The 19,538-nt window shown below is 44.3% G+C and overlaps 1 protein-coding gene across 3 annotated transcripts in view; it reads left to right on the top strand.

Moving 5' to 3' along the window:
- Nucleotides 1-19,538, top strand: part of Hsd17b2 (hydroxysteroid 17-beta dehydrogenase 2) — a 73,895-nt gene that overhangs the window by 35,200 nt on the left and 19,157 nt on the right. For 2 of the 3 annotated variants that reach the window (XM_004842786.4, XM_087203583.1), the window contains exons 2-3: nucleotides 8,579-8,791; nucleotides 13,882-14,067. In XM_004842786.4, the coding sequence (XP_004842843.1) occupies nucleotides 8,579-8,791; nucleotides 13,882-14,067 (399 nt within the window). The remainder of the gene's footprint in view (nucleotides 1-8,578; nucleotides 8,792-13,881; nucleotides 14,068-19,538) is intronic. The other variant, XM_004842787.4, reaches the window with a different exon arrangement.

The following is a 19,538-nucleotide window of genomic DNA, read 5'->3' as shown; positions in this document are numbered from 1 at the left end:
GCAATATGGCATGCTGCTCTGTGTATACCCTTGACAGAACCAACATGGAAACATGAACAATTATGATGTCAGTTTCTGCTGCATCTGAGATTGCATATCCCTGGTGTGGTGGCAATCTGGTAGCAGGTGGAGTTGACTGAGCTGGCTCTTTTGGCCTGAAGTGCAGAAAAAGATATAGGGAGACAGATATCAAAATCTTAGGAATGGAAAGTGTGGGTAGTGGATGGATGTGGGGATTGGGAGAGAACATATTGGTCTGGGTAACTGGAAGGAGGGTGATGTTGTACAGGAGAACAAAGAGTTCCAGAAGGTAAAATAATTTGGGGTAATTGATGATAAATTCATTGAATGAAGAGGGGCAGCAAGTGGATTTCAAGAGAGGTGTCAGGGCTGGACTGTGTCCTGAGTATCCATTTGTCTTATTCAGCTTTCAGCAACTGCTATAAAATACCTGAGATAATCAAGCTGTAAAGACCCTCACAATTTTAATACTTTCAGTTCACAACTGACTGGCCCCATGGCTTTGGGCCTGTGGCAGCACATGGTGTTGGGGTGCATGGCAGAGCAAACTGCTCAGCTCATGTCCAAGAATGACCATGAGGGGGACCATGGGAGGCCAAGAATGACCATGGGAGGGAGGAAGGGCCAGGGCCCCACAATCCCCTTCAAGGTCATGACCTCAATGTCTAGAAAGCGTCCGTCTAGGCCTCGCCTCTTAAATTTCCACACCTCCCAGTAGCACGAAGATCTAGGGGCCAAATCTTTAACACATGGGCTTTAGGGGAACATTGCAGCTTTCAACCATAGCACCATTCACTCGCTCAAATCCAGTCAGGCTACTTTGGTTGCTTAGTTTGTGGCAAGACTTAGAGCTGTTTCCTCGCCTATCATTGAGCACAAATCTATTGCTTTTTTCCTTCTGGAAGAGCAGGTATAGGGAGTCTGTTTTGTTACTTAGATGAGGGGAGTCCAGCCTCCCATCCTCTGGTGCAGGGAGCTGGCCTCTCTGGTCTTCACTGCCAGAGACTCCTGCAGTAAGTCTCTAGTCCCTACCTGCCCAGTGTGCAATGCAGGCATGAGAAAAAAATACACTAAGAGACATAACCAAGAGAGAGAAATCGGGGTGCTAGGATGACCAATACTGATGTAACCGACAAAGGTGCTGGCCAGTTCCAGGCACTGACTTTTATTGGCAATCAATAGGGGTAAAGGTGATGTGTGGTTTCTATAGAAATTAATGTAAACAAGGGTCATAAAGGATAAGACAAAGCATTCTCAAATTAGGAACAGAATAGACAAAATACATGATTGCAATTAGAACATTGTCCTTCCAGTCTGAAGGTTTTAGTTGTAGGAACGGAATTTGAGTGGGAGTTTCTCTGACCTTGGGTCTTAGGCTTCAGCCAGACTTACTTGTATAAAAAAGCCAATTGTGGAGTTAGCTTTTCACAGCCTGCTTTGGGCATAATCAATATTAAAGTCCTCTGCACTTCATTTTGGACATGTTCCTCTGGGCCTGCTCAGGTCCTCAAGGAGACAATGAATCAGAGCAGTAAAAGAGAGCATCAGAAAGAGCCAATCTGGATTTGAGGGCTGACTCTGGCACATTCCCACCATGTGGCTTTGAACAAACATCTAATTTCCTGGCATCTCAGTTGCTTATGATAACATAAGAATAACAAGATTATAGGAGAATTATTCATAAATGTTATGTTGCAGGAAGACATGCATTGGTTTCCACTAAAAAGTGGATATGAATGATCTAGCTATTTCACAGGATCTCTCCACTCAACAGTATCTCTGAAGAGTGCTACAAATAAAGGCAGTGAGGTGTGAAGTATTTGCTCTTCTTGGGTCAGGAGCTGAGCCCTGTTGAGTCTTAGAGAAGCCTTGAGTGCATTGGTTTATATTATTCATCTACCATCTTGTTACACCTTAAACTATTTTGTAGGGAACAAACAGTATCAACACTAGAGTGCCAGTTGGATGCTAAGTCTTAAACCAAAGGGAGGGGAAAGACTTTACCCATTAGTTTCCTGCAGGCTTTCAAATAGACAAACAACTCCGGATCCAGATGATCTTCATGAGTAGGACAATGTGCCCAGTGTCTCAGCTCCAAAGCCTGTAGTGCTGGGCAGTTCTCATTAATGAGGGCTGCCGGAGAATAGACACACCACAGTACATGGTGGGATAGTGAGCCTGGCTCCCCAGATGGGGCTGCCACTGGGGTCCTCAGCCCCCACCGATGAGTTCCTCTTAGGAATGCAGACCTATAGTTGACCCATCCCTTGGTTCATCCAGAGAAGCCACTGATCTGCATTTTCAGTCAAAATCTCTCGATTCACAACCTTGATTTGAATTGTTACAAAATATGAGGTGTGGTCTAAATATATGATGAAATTTAAATTTAAAAATTACAGTAAAAGATACATTGCCATTAATCCCCTTCTAATTACTCTCCCTGGCTTTGAACTCACTTGTCCCATCACTCTTGCCACTTTCTGAAGCAGTTCTGGAAGTCCTCTTTTGTGAGTTTCTTCACAAGTTATAATAAAGAATACAAGGCCTGCTACCTCCAACAGAAAGACATCCAACAGAAAGACAGGCTTGTGAAAATATTTAGTGTGTCCTCATCCATCTTACTCACTGGATCTGGCACCACATGTCTTCTGCTTCTTCCCCAAAGTCAAAATGACCATGAAAGGTAAGTATCTTGACTTGATTCAGGACATCAAGGCAGCCGTGACAGAGCAATTAAAGAGACTCACAAAAGAGAATTTTTCAGAATTGCTTCAGAAAGTGGCAAGAACGATGGGATACGTGTGTTGGAAGCAAGGTGGGTAATATTAGGGGGATTAATGGCAATGTATCCCTCACTGTCAAAATTTTCTTAAAATGTAAATGTTCACCATGTTTCAGCCATACCTTGTACATTATGTGGGCCAAATGAAGCATATATCCAGGTCACATATCAAGGCTACGTCCTCTTATTGGAACAGAGCAGGTCTTCCATTCCTATCTGTCCATCCACCAGTAGACACAGAGATCCACTATGAGGAAGGGCCCAGGGCCTCTGGAGCTGCTCACCCTGCAATTGGCTCCACTTTAAGCTGCTAGTGATTGAAGATATGACTGGCCAGGAGGGCCTCCGGGAAACTTTAGGGACTGGGAGGAGAGTGATAGGTCTGGTTGAAACCAACCATGTCCTACTGATTCATCATTGTGGCTATGATGATCAAGAGGAGAACTGAACTGAAAATCTTTTTTGATCCAGAAACTAGAAGTAGCCAATGAAAGGAAAACATGAGGTTTTTTTTTTTAAAGCTACTGCTGTATTTAGTTAATAAACATAATAAAATAAATAATTGCTGTGTTCTGGGTCCTGTTCTAATTACTTTAATATATCAAATCATTTACTCTTTCTAGAACCCTTTGAGGTAGATCCTACCACTCCACTTTATAGATAAGGAAACTAAAATACAGAGAAGTAAAGTGACTGGCCACGGTCACACTGCTGCTAAGTGGTACAGCTGGGATCTGAGCCCAAGGATCTTGGCTCCAGAATGTGGCCCTTTAACCATTTCTCTCAGGCCACATTTTAATAGAGAGAATTTTATCTAGTAATGAAAATTACGGTTCTGAAGACAATGCAGAAATACGTATAACTGGTTTATATCCTATTAACTTAAAAATTAGTTGCCAAAATGTGTTGAAGAACTATATGTAGGAAAGTAAAAAAAGACCAGAAGAAAACAACAAGATGAAAATTGTGCTAGATTGGTGAGATTATACACAACGACTTCTTTCACTGATCTCACTGTTGAACATGAGATTTTATTGTTTCTATGATTTAATGAACAATAACCATCCACAGCTTTTCAGATTCTTCTTCCTTCTTCCTTCTCTCTAGAAGTAGGTCCCAAAGGATCCTACTTATGTCTAGGGCACATGTACACTTTCACCCGGCCCCTCTCTATAGGGTGGGTGTACTTCATGCAAGAAACCTGACCCAAAGAACGACCAAATTACAGCCTCCCCAAAGACTGAGCCAGCACGGGGCGTTTCTGTTCAGGGCTAGTCAGTGTCCCAGTGTAGTGTGGCATGAATGCACTCTGAGACACAATTCCTAAAGGTTCAGGGTGATTCACATTGCCTTCATTTTGCACACCAGTCAGAACTTTAACAACTTTTAAATAGTTAAGTGCTTTTTCAAATTGACCCCAGTCTTGCACAGATGTGAGTCAGGTACTCTCAGCCGGGATGCCAAAGGGCTCCTCCCTGTTCTTAAGGCGCTCAGGCTCCAGAGCCCCTTTAAATGTTCTTTGATTTAACACATGTTTTTATTAAGTGCCTACTGTGTGCTATGCTCTGAAGGATCTGAATATTGTATATCCTAGATGTTTCTATCCCAACCCTTGCCTGCTTGCAGACTGCCTCTGCCATGATAAGATTTCTTGCCCTCCAGAGTGGCTGGGAGGATTCTGGTGTGAGTCTGTGTGAGGCTGGGTGGCACCTGATAAGCATGCAGTCCAATCTGGGAGTGATTGTTTTCTCCAGCCTCTGTTGAGTAAATCTTACAAAGACTGCTGGCTGCTGTGTATGGAGCACACAGAGGTTATCTTATCTCATTAGGAAGGGGCCCCTCGTGCTTTCCCAAGGCCTCTGACCCTTACACAGGCTCACAGACTTATCAGACAGCGTGGTCAGTACTGCCAGGTCTCCAGTATCTTACGTAGGGAGCAATGTCAGAGTTGGAGCTAGAGTGACTTAACAGGAATGTACGACATGCCAGGCCTTGGGTGAGGCACTGTCTGGTTGACTTCCCGGCTCAGTCTAGGAGGAGAGTATCATTAGAACCCCACTTCCATGTGAAGACATGGAGGCTCTGCATGGCTATGTATACTTTAAGAAAGGGTCCTACGAGACAACCAGGCAGTTTGATTCTTCACCAAGATGTCAACAAACTGTCACAAGAGGCAAATTCCATCTAGCAACATTGTGCATGAAAAGGTCTGAAAATCAGAAAGGATAGCACAGTTTTATTTTTATAAAAAGACCTGTTAGAAAAATCACTCAGAATAGGCATTGTTGAGCATAGGTTCCATTGGTAAGCCCCTTTTGTGGATTAGAAAGCTTAGGCAGAGAGGTAGGAATGCACATGCAGGAATGGTGGGGTCAAGCTCACCCCCAGGCCTCTGTGCTGTGCTGTGCCACAGCTAAGTATAAACAGATGGTGTCTTATAAACTTTGGTTTTACTAACTCACTGCAAAGTCTAAACAAACTGTGTTGGCTAGGAGAGACTTTATTCCAAAGGATTATGCAGAGGCATGTGGGCTGGGAAGGGTCTAGAGTGACAGGGGAACGCTCTGACCGTGTGATCTGTCAGTATCTCGAGGATTAGGCAAAAGGATTTGGCTCTTATGGGAAAGAGTAAACAAAGGTAGGAAGAACTCGATGCTGGGACAGGGGGTGATCGGAGGTAGGATCAGACTGGTGAGACCCCAGACCCATATAACCTCGGGAGGGGCTATAAAGAAGGGGTGGGCTGGGCACAGGCTGAAGGTGAGCCTGAACTTGGGGCAGGAGAGAAACCTTACTGGATGTTGAAGCAAAAGAGGAATTTGGAGTTAGGGGTCTGGCCTTGTCATAGGTGATCTCATCTAAAGCTTGTGGGGGAAGGGGATTCTTTACAGTAACCCATTTCCCAGAGCACAAATTGTGGGGGGATTTTTTGACCATTGCTGTTTTCCAGGATTACAGGGCATGGGCAGAGGCTTTGCTCAGTTTGGATCTAAAGGCTAGTGTGTGCTAGGCTCTTCCTAGAAACTTTCCTAAGACAGTCAGATCTTAGATTCATGGATCTCATTGAAGATCTTCAACAGTATCTGTGAGGTCATTCTCAGAGAAAGTGGGATCAAGATCAGAATATCTCCTCCTTGCTCTCATTGCTTTATCTGTCCCCCTGGCTTCTACTCCTCACCATGTTTTCAAGGTTCATCCATGTTGTAGCATGTGTCATTACTTCAATGCTTTTTAATCCCCCATTAATAAAATCTATTGTGTAGATAAAGCACATTCTGTGTATCCATTCCTGTTGATGGACATCTGGCTAATGTACTTTTCTCAGCTTTGTGAATAATCCAGGTAGGACCATTTGTGTCCATGTCGCACTTCCTCAAACCTTGGAGCGGCGTCATTAGGTCATTTGGTGACAACACATGTAACCTGAGGGGTTGCCAGACTTCTTTCCACAACGGCAGTAACTAGGGTAAGGGGAAAAGGTGGGGCGTAGGCAAAATGCAAAACCAACTGGAGAAAGAAGGGGGGCTTTAATGAGGATGTGGGGTGACTCAAAGCATGCACGTGAAGGAGACACCACTTGAGGTTCATCAGGAACCGGGTGCTGTCACGAGCTGGAAGGCTACTCCCCTGCCTCTGTGGACATCACCAGACTAGAGACTCTGATCTTTTTGGTGGCTTTGCTTCTTGTCATTCTTCAGAAAGACACAGCCTATGCCTCCATGTGTGATGGGAGGCTGCTGTCCTCCACCCACTGCTAGCTCAGGAGTTCACTGTCCTCCTGGGCTGTCTTGTCCACTTGGGTGTCTGTCATAGAATAGCACAGACCGGGTAGTTTATAAAGAACAGAGATTCATTTCTCTCTGTTCCAGAGGCTGGGAAGTCCAAGATCAAGGTCTGGCATCTGGGTTGTAGTGAGGACTGTCTTTCTGCATCCTCACTCGGCAGAAGGAAGAGGGCAGAGGGATGGACTCCCTACACCAAGCCCTTTGGAGAGAGCACCTGATCCCATTCATGATAGGAGGAGCCCTCACGTCCTCCTTTCCACTTAAAAGCCCCATCTGTGCCTGAGCAGGGTTATGTTCAAACAACAGTGTGGGCCAGACAATAGTGAAGGTCGCCTGGCATCTTGTAGCCACAGTTGCACATTTCTGGGAGGGTAAAGCTGGTTGATTATAGTCAAAGGCTAGAGTTACTCGGGAGAGTTACAATCCTGAGACCTTATGGCATGGCCTGGGGCAGCTTGCATCCTGGGCAGGGGTGCACACACCAAAGCACTGCTCACTTAGTTAAGTGTTAGGCCCCAAGGCCAGATGGAGGGCTGGAAAGTGCAGAGTGCATAAATGTGCTCCGCCCTGGATGTGGGGGAAGACAATGGACCCCAGGTTTGGGTGCAAGTGATAGTTTGCATACTTTGGTGGTCAGAGGGTCTAAGGAGGTGGAGAAGGCTTTCTTACCTACCAGCTGCAGCCCTACAGAGAGCGGCAGACATCCCGGCTGAGGCTTGTGTGTTGCATTTCTGTACCAAATTAGGTTCTCCCTGCGTAAAGAGAACATGCTGCTATCCTGAAATCACATGAGGCTTCGAGGGAACCAAGGGCTTTAATATCCATGGCCTCACTAGATTCAGCCATGCCAATATTACTGCAGAGGCACAAGGTGTGCCACATCACAGAACAGGAGGGACTCTCCACGAAGCTTTGCTTCACCCACAGACTGGACCCTGGTTCCAGTGCTGGCTTTCCCAACAAGTGGGTTCTAAACTAGCTATTTTCAGGTGAATTTGCATCCTTCCTTGTGGGCCGCAAGTATAGGGAGGGAGTGTGGGGGCGATGGCTGACTACAGCCCCTGACTTCTGACACAAGACAACCCTCAAGGCTGCAGGAAAAGTCACATGACATAGTAGGTTGCTCGCTGTTACCAACTTTAGGGACATGCTACCTGTCACTGTTTATTGCGTAGTGGCTTTGAGGGTGGTTTTCTTTCTTTCTTTTTTCTTTTTTTGATACCAAGGATTGAACTCTGGAACTCGCGCTTGTGAGTCAGGCGGCGAAATCTGAGCTAAATCCCCAGCCCAGGAGGGTGGTTTTCTATCCATATTGTGTTTCAGTTTCAGAATTTCAGATAGCTGTGTCTCGAAGTTTGTGGTTGCAAAGTACTTTTTCCAGGGCCCATAATACCCTCCATACTGGGCGGGGTAAATGCTCATCTCAAATTCCGAGTCCTGACACATGTTTTACAGAAGATGTCTCCCTCGGTCCTCACGGTACACATAAGGTTATCGTACTGTGCAGCATCTGTTGCTTGCCCTTTGGGGCAGCACTTGGAAACCCCAGGAATGCTGGCCCCTCTCTCCCTCTTTCTACACTTGTAGCCCAGCCAATCTCCATTCCAATCATCATGGCCTTTAACAAAAGAAATTGCACAAGAAAAATAAGTACTTTCTTGTACCAACAATGGAAAGTGTTATAACACGTTGGTTTTCTGTCCACATTTTTCTTTGGCTGCCTGCCCCTCTTGGAGCACTGGTCTCTCTGGCTTTTCTCCTTCCACCTGTGCCCACTTATCACCCAGTCGATTTTACTCAGCTTTTCTTCGTTATGCAGAGTAAGTTACCTCTGCCCATTTCCCTGTTTGGCAAACAAAGAAACTTCCTCGCACCTCTTCTCTTCAGAGAGCATGGACAGTCATCAACAGCATACGGCGAGTTCCCAATTCAGAACCTTCTCCTGTCACTTTGGTTCACACTCATGCTCCCTTACCTTATCTCTTTGCAGGTTGTGATTCTGGGTTCGGCCATGCATTGGCCAAGAACTTGGACAAGCTGGGCTTCACAGTATTCGCTGGAGTTTTGAATGAAAAGAGCTCAGGAGCTGAGGAATTGCGAAGAAACTGCTCCAAGCACATCACTGTGCTTCAGATGGACATCACCAACCCAGAACAGATAAAAGATGCTCACAGCAAAGTCATAGAGAAGGTGCAGGACAAAGGTACTTCCTTACCCCCTGCCCCCTCCATTGCTCTCTGCCCTTCTTACCAATGCTCAACTCTTGTTCCAACCTCTAACGACCAAGCCCTCTGTTCCACTGTGGCTGCTGATGGCCTGAGGATGTCTGCACTGACCCCTTTCCATGTTCCAGAGCTTCTGTGGACACCAAGATATTAGGAGTGACTCAGGCACGGGTCCTGTCCTCAGAGAACTTCAGAATCTCCATCTCATTCCTTCTAGGTCCCTCTCCCACCCTCCCTCCATTGCTGCCCTCCACATTAACATGCTTTAGATTCCCCACCATGGAAACACACAGCTTCATTGTCCCTACCTCCTCTCCCCACTGCCCTTTCTCTTCTCCTTTCAAGGCTGAGCTCTTTGGAGCCCTGTTGCCCTGTTTTTGCTTTTTCCTGTCTTGACAGTGGCTCTCCATATGTCTCTCTAACTGGTCTTGCAAAATCAGATGTTATCATCCTGAGGACCAAGATCTTCTTTTGTCTGTAGGACGTAAACATGTTGATCATGCTCCTCACCTTGGCTTTGGGGTCCCTAGCCCTGCCCCCTCCCAGCTCTCTGATCATTCTTTCGGCTTATCCTGGATAAGTCCCTTCCTCCATATCCCACCGAATGTGAAGGCTTCTGAGGTTCTGTCCCCGAGTTTCCCAGTCCCCATTCTCTGGGCCAGACTGTGCTCTCCCTATATGGGGGTTCTCCATCCAGCTGTGTGTTGGAATCACCCAGCAAGGCTTTTTGAACATTGATGCATGGGCCCAGCATGGGATGCCTAACTTGTGGGACCTAGTGCAAAATGAACTTGCTCAAGAAATAGTTACGAATTGACCTTTTTTTTTTTGGTACCGGGGATCAAACTCGGGTCCTTGTGCTTGCAAGGCAGGTGGCAGAACCACTGAGCTAAATCCCCAGCCCAGGAAATAGTTAAGAATGGAAAGTGATGAGTAGCAGAAAGAGTTAACCAAGTGTGAGTTCCTTGACTCCTGGCCCTGTGTGGCTGTCTAGATCCCACACTCCTGGGGGCTACCCTACCTGGGTGGCCCCATGCCAAAGACCAGTTAAAGGAGCATCCTTAGAAGAGAGTCTCAGGCCTCAGGAGAGATGCCAATGTTTTACCAAGGTTGAGAAACACTAGCTTATACCAATGACTTTCAAAGCTGTATTGCCAACCAGCCTTTCTTCTCAACATCCAGACCTATCCAACCCCCTTTGTTCCACCTAGATCAACTTTATAATTATATTAAATCAGCACTACCCATCATATGAAATAGCCCACCAGACATTTCCACTTATATCCCAGAGGTTCAAAATCAACTTGTCAAAAGTTGATCTCCTTATCTTTCCCCCTGGTACCAGACAGACTGCAAGGCAGTTTGCTCTCCTGTGTCCTACAGATCACAGGTGCTGGAACTGGCACCTAACCAATCATTCCAGCCAACCACCAGGGTGTGTTTGAGACCCCCAGCCTGCCCTTGATACCCATATCCTTTTGGCTCTGAGCTCTGTCAAGTGTTCCTCCTAGATATTGAGCATACAGCCCTTCCCACCAACTGCTAGAGGTGGTGGCTTATTCCAGGTTTCATCATCTCCTATGTGGGTGCTCCAGTGACCTCTGTGAAACCTGTCCTTCCTTCCCTAGTACTTTCTAAATGGACAGTAACTTCCCCAGGGTATATATCTTACAATGCCATCCATCTCCTAAAGGCCCCTGGGCATACAGTCCTTCCATGTGCTGAGGTCCTCCCGAGTGCCAGACGTGTGCACAGTGACTTGCTCTGGCGCTGTGGCTCCCTCTCTGCCACCAGACACCATCCAAAGGCCTCCACAAGGACTGCAGGACATGCCAAGCCCTTAATTTGCAGTACCTGCTGGTCCACTTGGGAAATTCTGGTGAGGTTGCAGAACACAAGGTGATTTTTCCACCTCTGCACATCCAGTTTCCTTTTTCTTGAACTTCTGCCTGGCATCTACTGCCTTTCTTACGACTACTGGTTTTGTCCAACAGAGTCTTTGTGTCAAACTCTGCTCCCACAGGAGAATTGGTTCACACTTCCTGTCGCTTGAATGGCCTTCTACTTATATAGGTTGTTTTATTCACTTCCTCTTCTAGGTGCTCACTTATGTATCTTGTTTGTACCTGTTTTGCCCAGCTGTTAATATCTGCCCATCTCCCCACTCCTTACCACTAGGTTCCTTGACAACAAGTGCTCTGCATCTATCAGGATTCTTTTAGATGCAAATGACACAACCTAATTCAAAATCACTAAAGCAAAAAAAAAAAATGCATTTTTTATGTGCTTGAAGAGACTTGTTGGCTTCTGGCATGGCTGGATCCAGTCACTTAAGCAAGGTCCTTAGGATCAGCCTCTATTTCTTGATTCTACTTTCTCCTGTGTTCATTTGGGAACTTTCCATGGAGGCCTGGGGCACTTCCAGATTCCACCCTCTTTATACAAATGATATTCCCAGCAAAAGGAGATAAAAGTGCTGGCTTTGTTTTGTTTTTATAAAGATCTATAAGACAGGAGCTCCAAACATAAGGAAATGACAAAGGGAGGGGAATGCCAATTACATAATTTGATCAGTGCACACTATGTGCATGAGCGAAATATCACACTGTAACCCCATTAGAGTTCTATGGCAAAAGTTGGCAAACTATGGTCCTTCCTGGATTTTTAAAAAAAATATTTTATTTTGAAAAAATTGTATATTCGCAGGAAGTTGCAAAGGAAGTTGCAAAGGAACTTCACCCAGCCTTCCTCAGTGTTGACATCTTGCATCCCATATAAAAACCAAGAAACTGACTTTGGCTTCACAGAGATGACTTAGGTTTCACATCCACTCACCTGCATGTTTATGTGTCTGTGTGCATAGCTGTGCAATTCTAGAACATGCCTACCTTTGTTAATAATCTCCACAATCAAGACACAGAACCATTCCATTATCACCAGGATCTCTGTCATGCTGCTTTCCATAGTCATGTTCCCACCCCTCATGACTGGTGATGGCAAATCTGTTCTCTATCTCTTTAATTTGGTTAAAGGATGTTATCTATGCTTGTTGCCTGGTTTTGTAGTGCCTGTGAACTAAGAATGGTTTTAACATTTTTAATGTCAAGAGAAAATAGAGGAATATTTTTGACATATGAAAAGTATATGGCAGTTAAATATCAATGACCATAAGTAAAATTCCACTGGTGCACAGCCCTTCTGCTCATTTACATGTGGTCTGCAGCTGTACTGGCTCCTCCTGTGATAGCAGAGCTGAGGCAGTGTGTCCTACAAAGCTGAAATATAGATTTCCTGGCCTTTTAGGGAGAAAGCTTGCTGATTTCTTTGATAGGACAATCTCAAGCTGCACAGTGCACACTGGTCAAAGTGTGCATGGGCTGAGTAACTGAAACCATTGCCTAGAAAGAGATCTCTCCATGCACCCCATCTCTAGAACTGTTGAGCTTTTACTATATGTTGGGCATCATCTCACTCAATATCTACAATCTCCAATGTGTGCTAATGTCAGACCACAAAATCAGATATGCAAGAAATGTATTTTTCTCTTCTGTAACTCAAGATGTTTGGAGCCTTCTTTCTACCACATGGCAAAACCAATTTCAAGCATTTTGAATCTTATCTCATTTCCTTGGGGTAGCATTTACATTCCTGGGGGTGGGATATTTGGTCTTTGAGGGTCAGTGTTCCTGCTGATCCCTGCAGAGATGTCCAGTGCTATGTGTAGTCATCATGGAAGTTGGCTGCCATCACCACCTTGTTGTCATCAGACAGGCACAGTTGGGGCGGGGCCTCCTTCCCAGCCTGGGTCCCTATTGGCTCCTGTACCACAGGCTCTTGCCCTTGGGCTTGCCTTGGCATCATGGAGGCATGACCTATCACAGGTGTGGAACTCAACCACACCTTCTGATTCGCAGTTACTGACCCAGCAGGTCTGGTATAAGTTCAAAAGTTTGCATTTCTAATAAGTGCTCAGTTGATGCTGCTGCTGTTTGGGCCACAGCTTGAGAACCACTGTCCCACACCATGTCAGGGCTCCAGGAACTCAGGGTCAGTTCAGTTCTGTCCAGCTACACACACTCTGGTCCTATCCCCTCTGCTTCTCCAAGGTCACATCTGCCTCCCCCCTTCAGAAAAATCCCACCTTAAGTTACTGTATTTCCTCTTTTGTATCATTTAGGGAGTGGTAGTACCTTGGAAGTACCTAGGGAATTAAAAAAATTTCTCATTCCTGCATCCCCTCTCTTTCCCTTCCCAGAGATTCTGACCTATTATTCTGGGATATGGGGTGGTTCTGGGGACCTTTAAAGCTCCACAGTGTTCCTAATGTGCAGTGTGTGAGGGTTGAATACCACTGCTTGTGGTCAGCAGTTCTCCAAGAGGGTAGAAGTCCAGATCTGCCACATCAGTGTCACATGGGGCCCTGTTAGGAATGCAGATTCTTAGGCCCTACCTGACACCTCAGCAGAGGACCTCTGGAGATGAGTCTGAACAAGCCTTCCTGGTGAACCTCCCAAGCAGGTTACCAAGTTCAAACTGGCTGGGGCAGTGAGAAGGGTTCAAAGACTATCACACAACTATCCCAGAGCTTAGTACTTCCCTCCTACTTTTCCCATTCCCCTGGCCTAGGGAATCTATTCTAGTTCAGGGGATAAAACAGACTTTTATATCATTCTGAATTGTTATAAAGGAATTACAGTCTTTACACTCTCCTTTGAGGGGGGATAGGAGGAAGGTGTTTGCAACTGCAAAGTCAGGTGAATACTATTATTACCCTCTCTTTGCTGTATTTATCAGATACCTAGAATCCTGCATGTAGGAAAGGGCTTTGAGGCAAAAAAGTGAACCTCAAAAAAACCCCATTACTCAATATCTCTCAAATGTATTCTTTACACAACACCCCATGGTAGGTAGTTTTAGGTATTCATGGAGACTGAGGTCCAAGAGTTTGTAATGTGCCTGGATTCTATATCTCAAAGGTATGTATGTGAACTTGCAGAGATTGAAGTGTTACAAATCCCCACACTTTTCAGGGTTGCTCATCTTCAAAGTTATTCTTTTCTGTCCCCAGGACTGTGGGCTCTGGTCAACAATGCTGGGATCCTTGGCTTCCCGACAGATGGGGAACTTATTCCCATGATTGAGTACAAAAAATGCATGGAGGTGAACTTCTTTGGACCCGTAGAAGTCACGAAGGCATTTTTACCTCTTCTTAGGAAATCTAAGGGGAGGCTGGTGAATGTCAGCAGCATGGGAGGTGAGTCAGCCTTGTCACATGTGGTCACAGGATGCCCGTCAAAAGATGTGGTGCACTGCATTCTTTGTGGGCTGGAAAAAGAAAGGAAGGCACGCAAAAGCAGGGCTGAATCAGGATTAGGTTGTATATCTACTGTTGAACTTACTACAATGAACCTGTTCTCTTCTTTCAAATTCTTTCATGCTCCAACTCTTATCTACTTTCTAACATCTATTAATTACTGGGGATTATAGGATTTTTAAGTATCTTCATTCTGCAGCTGCCAAAACATAAGCTTCCTAGATTTGGACAGGAAAACTCACATTACAGGTAACACCAACATTTCACGAAACCTGGTTTCAACCCTTTCTGAATCCAGCACTGTGCTGCTCCCTGTGGCTGAGAAGGCAGACACCTTCCCTCTGTCTACACTATTGGAGTCCCATGTCTGCCCACTAGCACTGACCAGGAGATCATTCTCAGTATTGTTCAGCCTCGGCACAGTTCAGGAGAGAAAGTGACATTATATATATATTTATTGGTACATTTTAGGTATAAAATACATTTACATTTATCATTGGGTGTTTGTACCAGAACATGATGTATCTTAGTTTTTATTTTTTCTCCCATTACCTGTGCACCCTTCACCCCCTCCACCCTTTCCTATTTACACAGAATTTGATTCCATTTTTTTCTCATAATTTTTCCTTTCCCTTCTTCCCTTTCCCCTTCCCCTTCCCCTTCCACCATCCCCAAACCCTTGGACCTTTTCTTATTTCAAATTATCAATTATTCATTTTAATCATTTTCATCCTTATTTACACTTTCAATTTCTCACACTAGAGAAACTATTCGGTATTTACATGTTTGTCTTATTTATTTCACTTAAGACTATGGCCTCAAAATGCATCCATTTAGCTATAAATGTCTCTAGTTTCTCATTCTTTATGGCTGAGTAGTACTCCATTTTATAAAAAACCCCATATCTTCTTTATCCAGTTTCCAGTTGATGGGCACTTGGGCTGTTTCCAAGCTTTAGCTATTACGAACTGTGCTGCTATAAACATGAGTGCACATATGTCACTGTGGTATGATTCTTTTACTTCTTTGGGGAAGATTCCCAGTAGGGGACTAGCTGGGTCAAATGGGACCTCTAGACCTAGTTCTTTGAGGTATCTCCATACTGATTTCCACAGTGGTTGCACCAGTCTGCACTCCCACCAACAATGGAGAAGGGTTCCTTTCTCTTCACATCCCTGCCAGCATTTGTTATTGGTTGATTTCTTGATAGCAGCCATTCTTTGTGGGGTGAGGTGGAATCTCAGTCTTGTTTTCATCTGTATCTCTCGAATGAACAGTGATGTTGAACATTTTTTCATATATTTATTTGCTGTTTTTACTTTGTCTCAGAAATGTCTGTTCATTTTGGATGCCCATTTTTGAATTGGGTCTTTGAATTTGGGGGGTCTGATTGTTTTCAGTTCTTTATATATTCTTGATAGTAGATCTTTGTCTGAGCTACAGGTGCTAAATATTTCTTCCCACATTGTAGGTTGTCTCTTAGCTCTGTTGGTGGTTTCTCTTGCAGTGCAGAAGCTTTTTAATATGATGAGATCCCAGTTGTTGATTCTTTGTGCTAGCTCCTGTGCTACTGAAGATTTGTTCATAAAGTCTTTTCCTATGCCAATGTCATCAAGAGTTCCACCTAACTTATCTTCCAGCAAGTTTAGTGTTACAGAAAGTGACATTTGATGAATTGTCTTTCTCCATTTCGTAGAACAAGCAGTCAACAACTTGAGTCAAAGTCTTAGTGATCTTCCTTTCCATAAACAATGGCCATGTGAGGGATGTCACTCCTTTCTTTCTGGGACAGACATTGTCAAACTGGGGTTTCTCAGGGCCTTCCTCAGCTCTGGGGAACATCCATAGGATTGTCTTTTGGGTCTCCACATCAATGAGGGGGAAAGTGATGGAGTGGCCTCTAGTCTTCAGTAACTTCAAGCAGACAAGTACCACCCCTCACTGTTGGGTTAGTTGACTTCAAGTGATATTTTTACAAATAAAGACCCAACTAGTTGTTTTGTTTATTTTATTGGGGTGTGTGTGTGTGTGTGTGTGTGTGTGTGTGTGTGTTACAATGTGAACAATGGTTTTAGAAGAATTTCTTATTGGGAAGTTCTTTGTATTTCCCACACAATAGTTGCTGTTGACTGCTGTGTGTTTTTGTTCAGAGCCATTGGTTGGCTTGAGACATAAGCAAGGGAGAGGGAGAGAAATGAAAGGAAGGAAGGACGGAAGCAAGGAGGGAGAAAGAGAGAGATTTATATAGGATGAGGAAGGGAGGGAGAAAGATTTATGTCCGACGACCAGGGGCAACCATTTTAATTTGTATGAGAACTCTAAAGCATTTCCAATTTCTTGGAAATGAAGCAAGTAGATATCAGGAACCCATACACTTGTAGTATCTAACCTTTGTCTTTGTTCTGCATTTGGCCTTTATGTTTCTGACCTTGGTGGAGGCTTCACTTCTCTCCAATGCATGGTGCTCTCTGCTTCTTCTGGCAAAGTTTCACACACTCCTTGCCTCATTTATTCAACAAATATTTATCGAAATGGCTGATCACTGTCTTCTCAACATGTTGACAAGGATGTTTTTCTCTTTTCTATCTTTGTTCTCTCTTTGCCCTTGAGCAGCTCATTTGTTCCTAAGATTTTATTTTAGTTGTCTAACATGTAGCATGTATGCTGTAGTAGTCCTAGAGTTTGGCTTGTAGTGGCAACTGAATTAATAAATGAAGACATGAAAACATGTGAATGAGTCAAAAGTGAAAAATAAATGAGTGGATGGATGAATGAGGAACCTACAATACAAGGATGCCTTTTTGTATATTTTCAACTTGGCCTTCATGTTTTTCCCAAGCCACAGATTCTTACTCTTTTGTCATATAGTTCCACTGAATTAAAACTCTGAGTGTTAACTCATACATCTCTCTCCTATTTTCAACCCCTGGTTGTACAAATTCTTTGCACCCAGCCTTGCTTTTCTTTTTTCTTGAATCAACACCAAGTCAACATTGCTACTGGCCTCCAAAACTTGCTCTCCTGACTTCTTTCTGCCCATCTTTCTGGTCTTTCATGTTTCCGAGCTTTGAACCTTCTTGATTTTTTCCCCTGCGTGTCGTCCCCCAAATGTATGAATTATTCTGCCCAGAGCCAGAAACACATTGTTATCATACATTGTGTTTGCTGGTCAGAGTGTTTGTTGGCCTGTTGTGTTCACTTGTCTGGGGCTTTCATGAGCAAACTGAAGCAGTTCCCATCCCTCTCCTTGCTTCACTCTCATCCATCCTTTTTTTCTCCTCCCACCAGCCAGCTCCTTCCCTCTCTTTCAGTTTCGTCTTCTACTCCAAAGCCCTGGATCATGAATGACTCCTTATCAAGCCCTGGATCCCTTCCTTTCTGACAGGATCTGAGGGTCAGGAGGGCAGGGCGCTCTGCTCCACTTCCTAGTAGAGTGAATTTCCTGAAATCTCCAAAGCCATGTGGCCTCTTAAGCTCCAATTTTCTCCCCATACCATGGAGGAAATAAGAACACTGACTACATAGAGGTGTTATGAGGTTTAAATGAAATAATCTACATAAAGATCTAAGCATGGTTCCTCATGAGCAGAGGCAGATAACCCAACAGGTCTCCTCTTCCAAATTTGACCACATCCACCTTGGGAGATTTGCTTACTGTAGTAACACATTTACTACCCCTCCTACACAAATGGTAGAGCTCTGTAACCTCAGTCTGAGCAAGGCAGTTGGATAAATATTTAACCAAGGATCAGAAAAATTGAGATGCAATTCTTTGGTTGTACAAAGGACAGTTGGAAAATCTTTCTGCTTGGGAAGTCTAAGAGCCTTTTTATGACCTGTTTTCCTCATAGGAAATCACTGAGTAAACATTTGTAGACAGCTGTATGCTGTGCTTGCATGAGCACGTCAAAAATAAGCCTTTCTGAAATGACCCAGGCCTTGGGGATTCTTTGAGTCAGTAGTGATTTGAATCTTGCTCTTCTATTATTAGCAAGTGACCTGGGGCAGGTCACCTTGAATATCTATCCCTCTATTTCATCTTCTGTCAAATACGGGCTGATGTAGCACCTGGGGAGTGTATTTTCAAGAACCCTACAGTAAGGTAACGTCTCTCAACCTCTGTCCTTTTGACATTTTGAGGAGATGGATAATCCTTTCTGTCTTGTGCATTGCGGGGTGTTTGGCAGTATCTATGTCCTTGACTCACTAAATTCTAGTAGTACCCATCTCCCCATTTTGACAAATTTTCAGACATTACCACTGATTATTCTCTGATGGTCTTAGCTGTTGATTTAAATGTATAGCAGGCTATGAGTGCTGAGCAGTTGGGAGTATATAGAAAGTACCTGTCTCAGTTTGCGCTGTATGGCTCTAACACAAAACCTAAGACTAGGTATTTTACAGTGAAAAGTTGATTTAGCTGGGAGGTCCCAAGAGTGTGGCCCTAATGTTTGGTGAGTGTCCCCAAGGGCAATGGCTGTGTGCATAATGGGGATGTGTGCAAGAGGGTTAGCTGATAGCCAAACTTGCCTCATAATTACATGTACTTGTGGGAACTAATCCATCCCACAAGGTCTAACCCATTCCTGTGAGACAGCAGTAATCCATTCATGAGGGTAGAGACCCCTTGGCATTACCTCCTTCCTCTAGGCTCCAGATGTTAAACAGACCTCAACTCTAAAACACTAGGGACTAAATTTCTATCACACAAACATTTGGGGGACAAACCTTACCCAAATCATAGAGTACCCTAGTAAATGGGACCTCTCTATTAGGGGATGGTAATAATGGTTACCCACTACATCGAGCTGTTTAAAATACTTTAAAATTATTTTAATTTAAAGTAAGAGATTCTTGAAAATCTACAAAATAAAAGCATCCAGTACAGTTCAAGGGTCCAGCCTTGTACTTCCAGTAGAGTTCAAGGTTTGTTTCAACCCAGAACTGACCATGGAATTATTCCCAGAATTTTTGCATGCTGCCTGCCTTGGGGGAATCATTTGGCAAATAATTCAGCTGGTCCCTTGGCTGCTCATTGGCATGACAGGAAACCAAGGCTGTGATTTTCTTTCTCTATACTCTCCAGGGCTATTGTGGGGCATAGGGAGAGGATAGAGCAAGATTGAGTTAACTTCTTGCTGGGGTGTGTTTGATATTTACACACCTAAAGTCATTTAAACCTAACACCTGCAGGATGTAGACTTTAATTCACTTTTTAGATCAAATTCTCTACATGAAGCTAATAAGTGATGGAGTTAGGGTTTGAAACTGAATCTATCCATTTTCCCTTGAGTGCTAAGTTCTTCTCACTTTTCCAGGCCATTGAACAGGAACATATCCGGCAAGCAGGGGACATAAAATATAAATCCAAATTCTGCTCTGTTTAAATGATGCCTGGGAAGGGTTAGCAA

Source organism: Heterocephalus glaber, unplaced genomic scaffold (assembly GCF_053883595.1).
Source record: "Heterocephalus glaber isolate CG9 unplaced genomic scaffold, H.glaber_assembly_v1.0 deba00000071, whole genome shotgun sequence".
Classification (NCBI taxonomy): Eukaryota; Metazoa; Chordata; class Mammalia; order Rodentia; family Bathyergidae; genus Heterocephalus; species Heterocephalus glaber.
The sequence above is the reverse complement of the archived record's forward strand: the minus strand, read 5'-3'. Positions and strand labels throughout refer to the sequence as shown.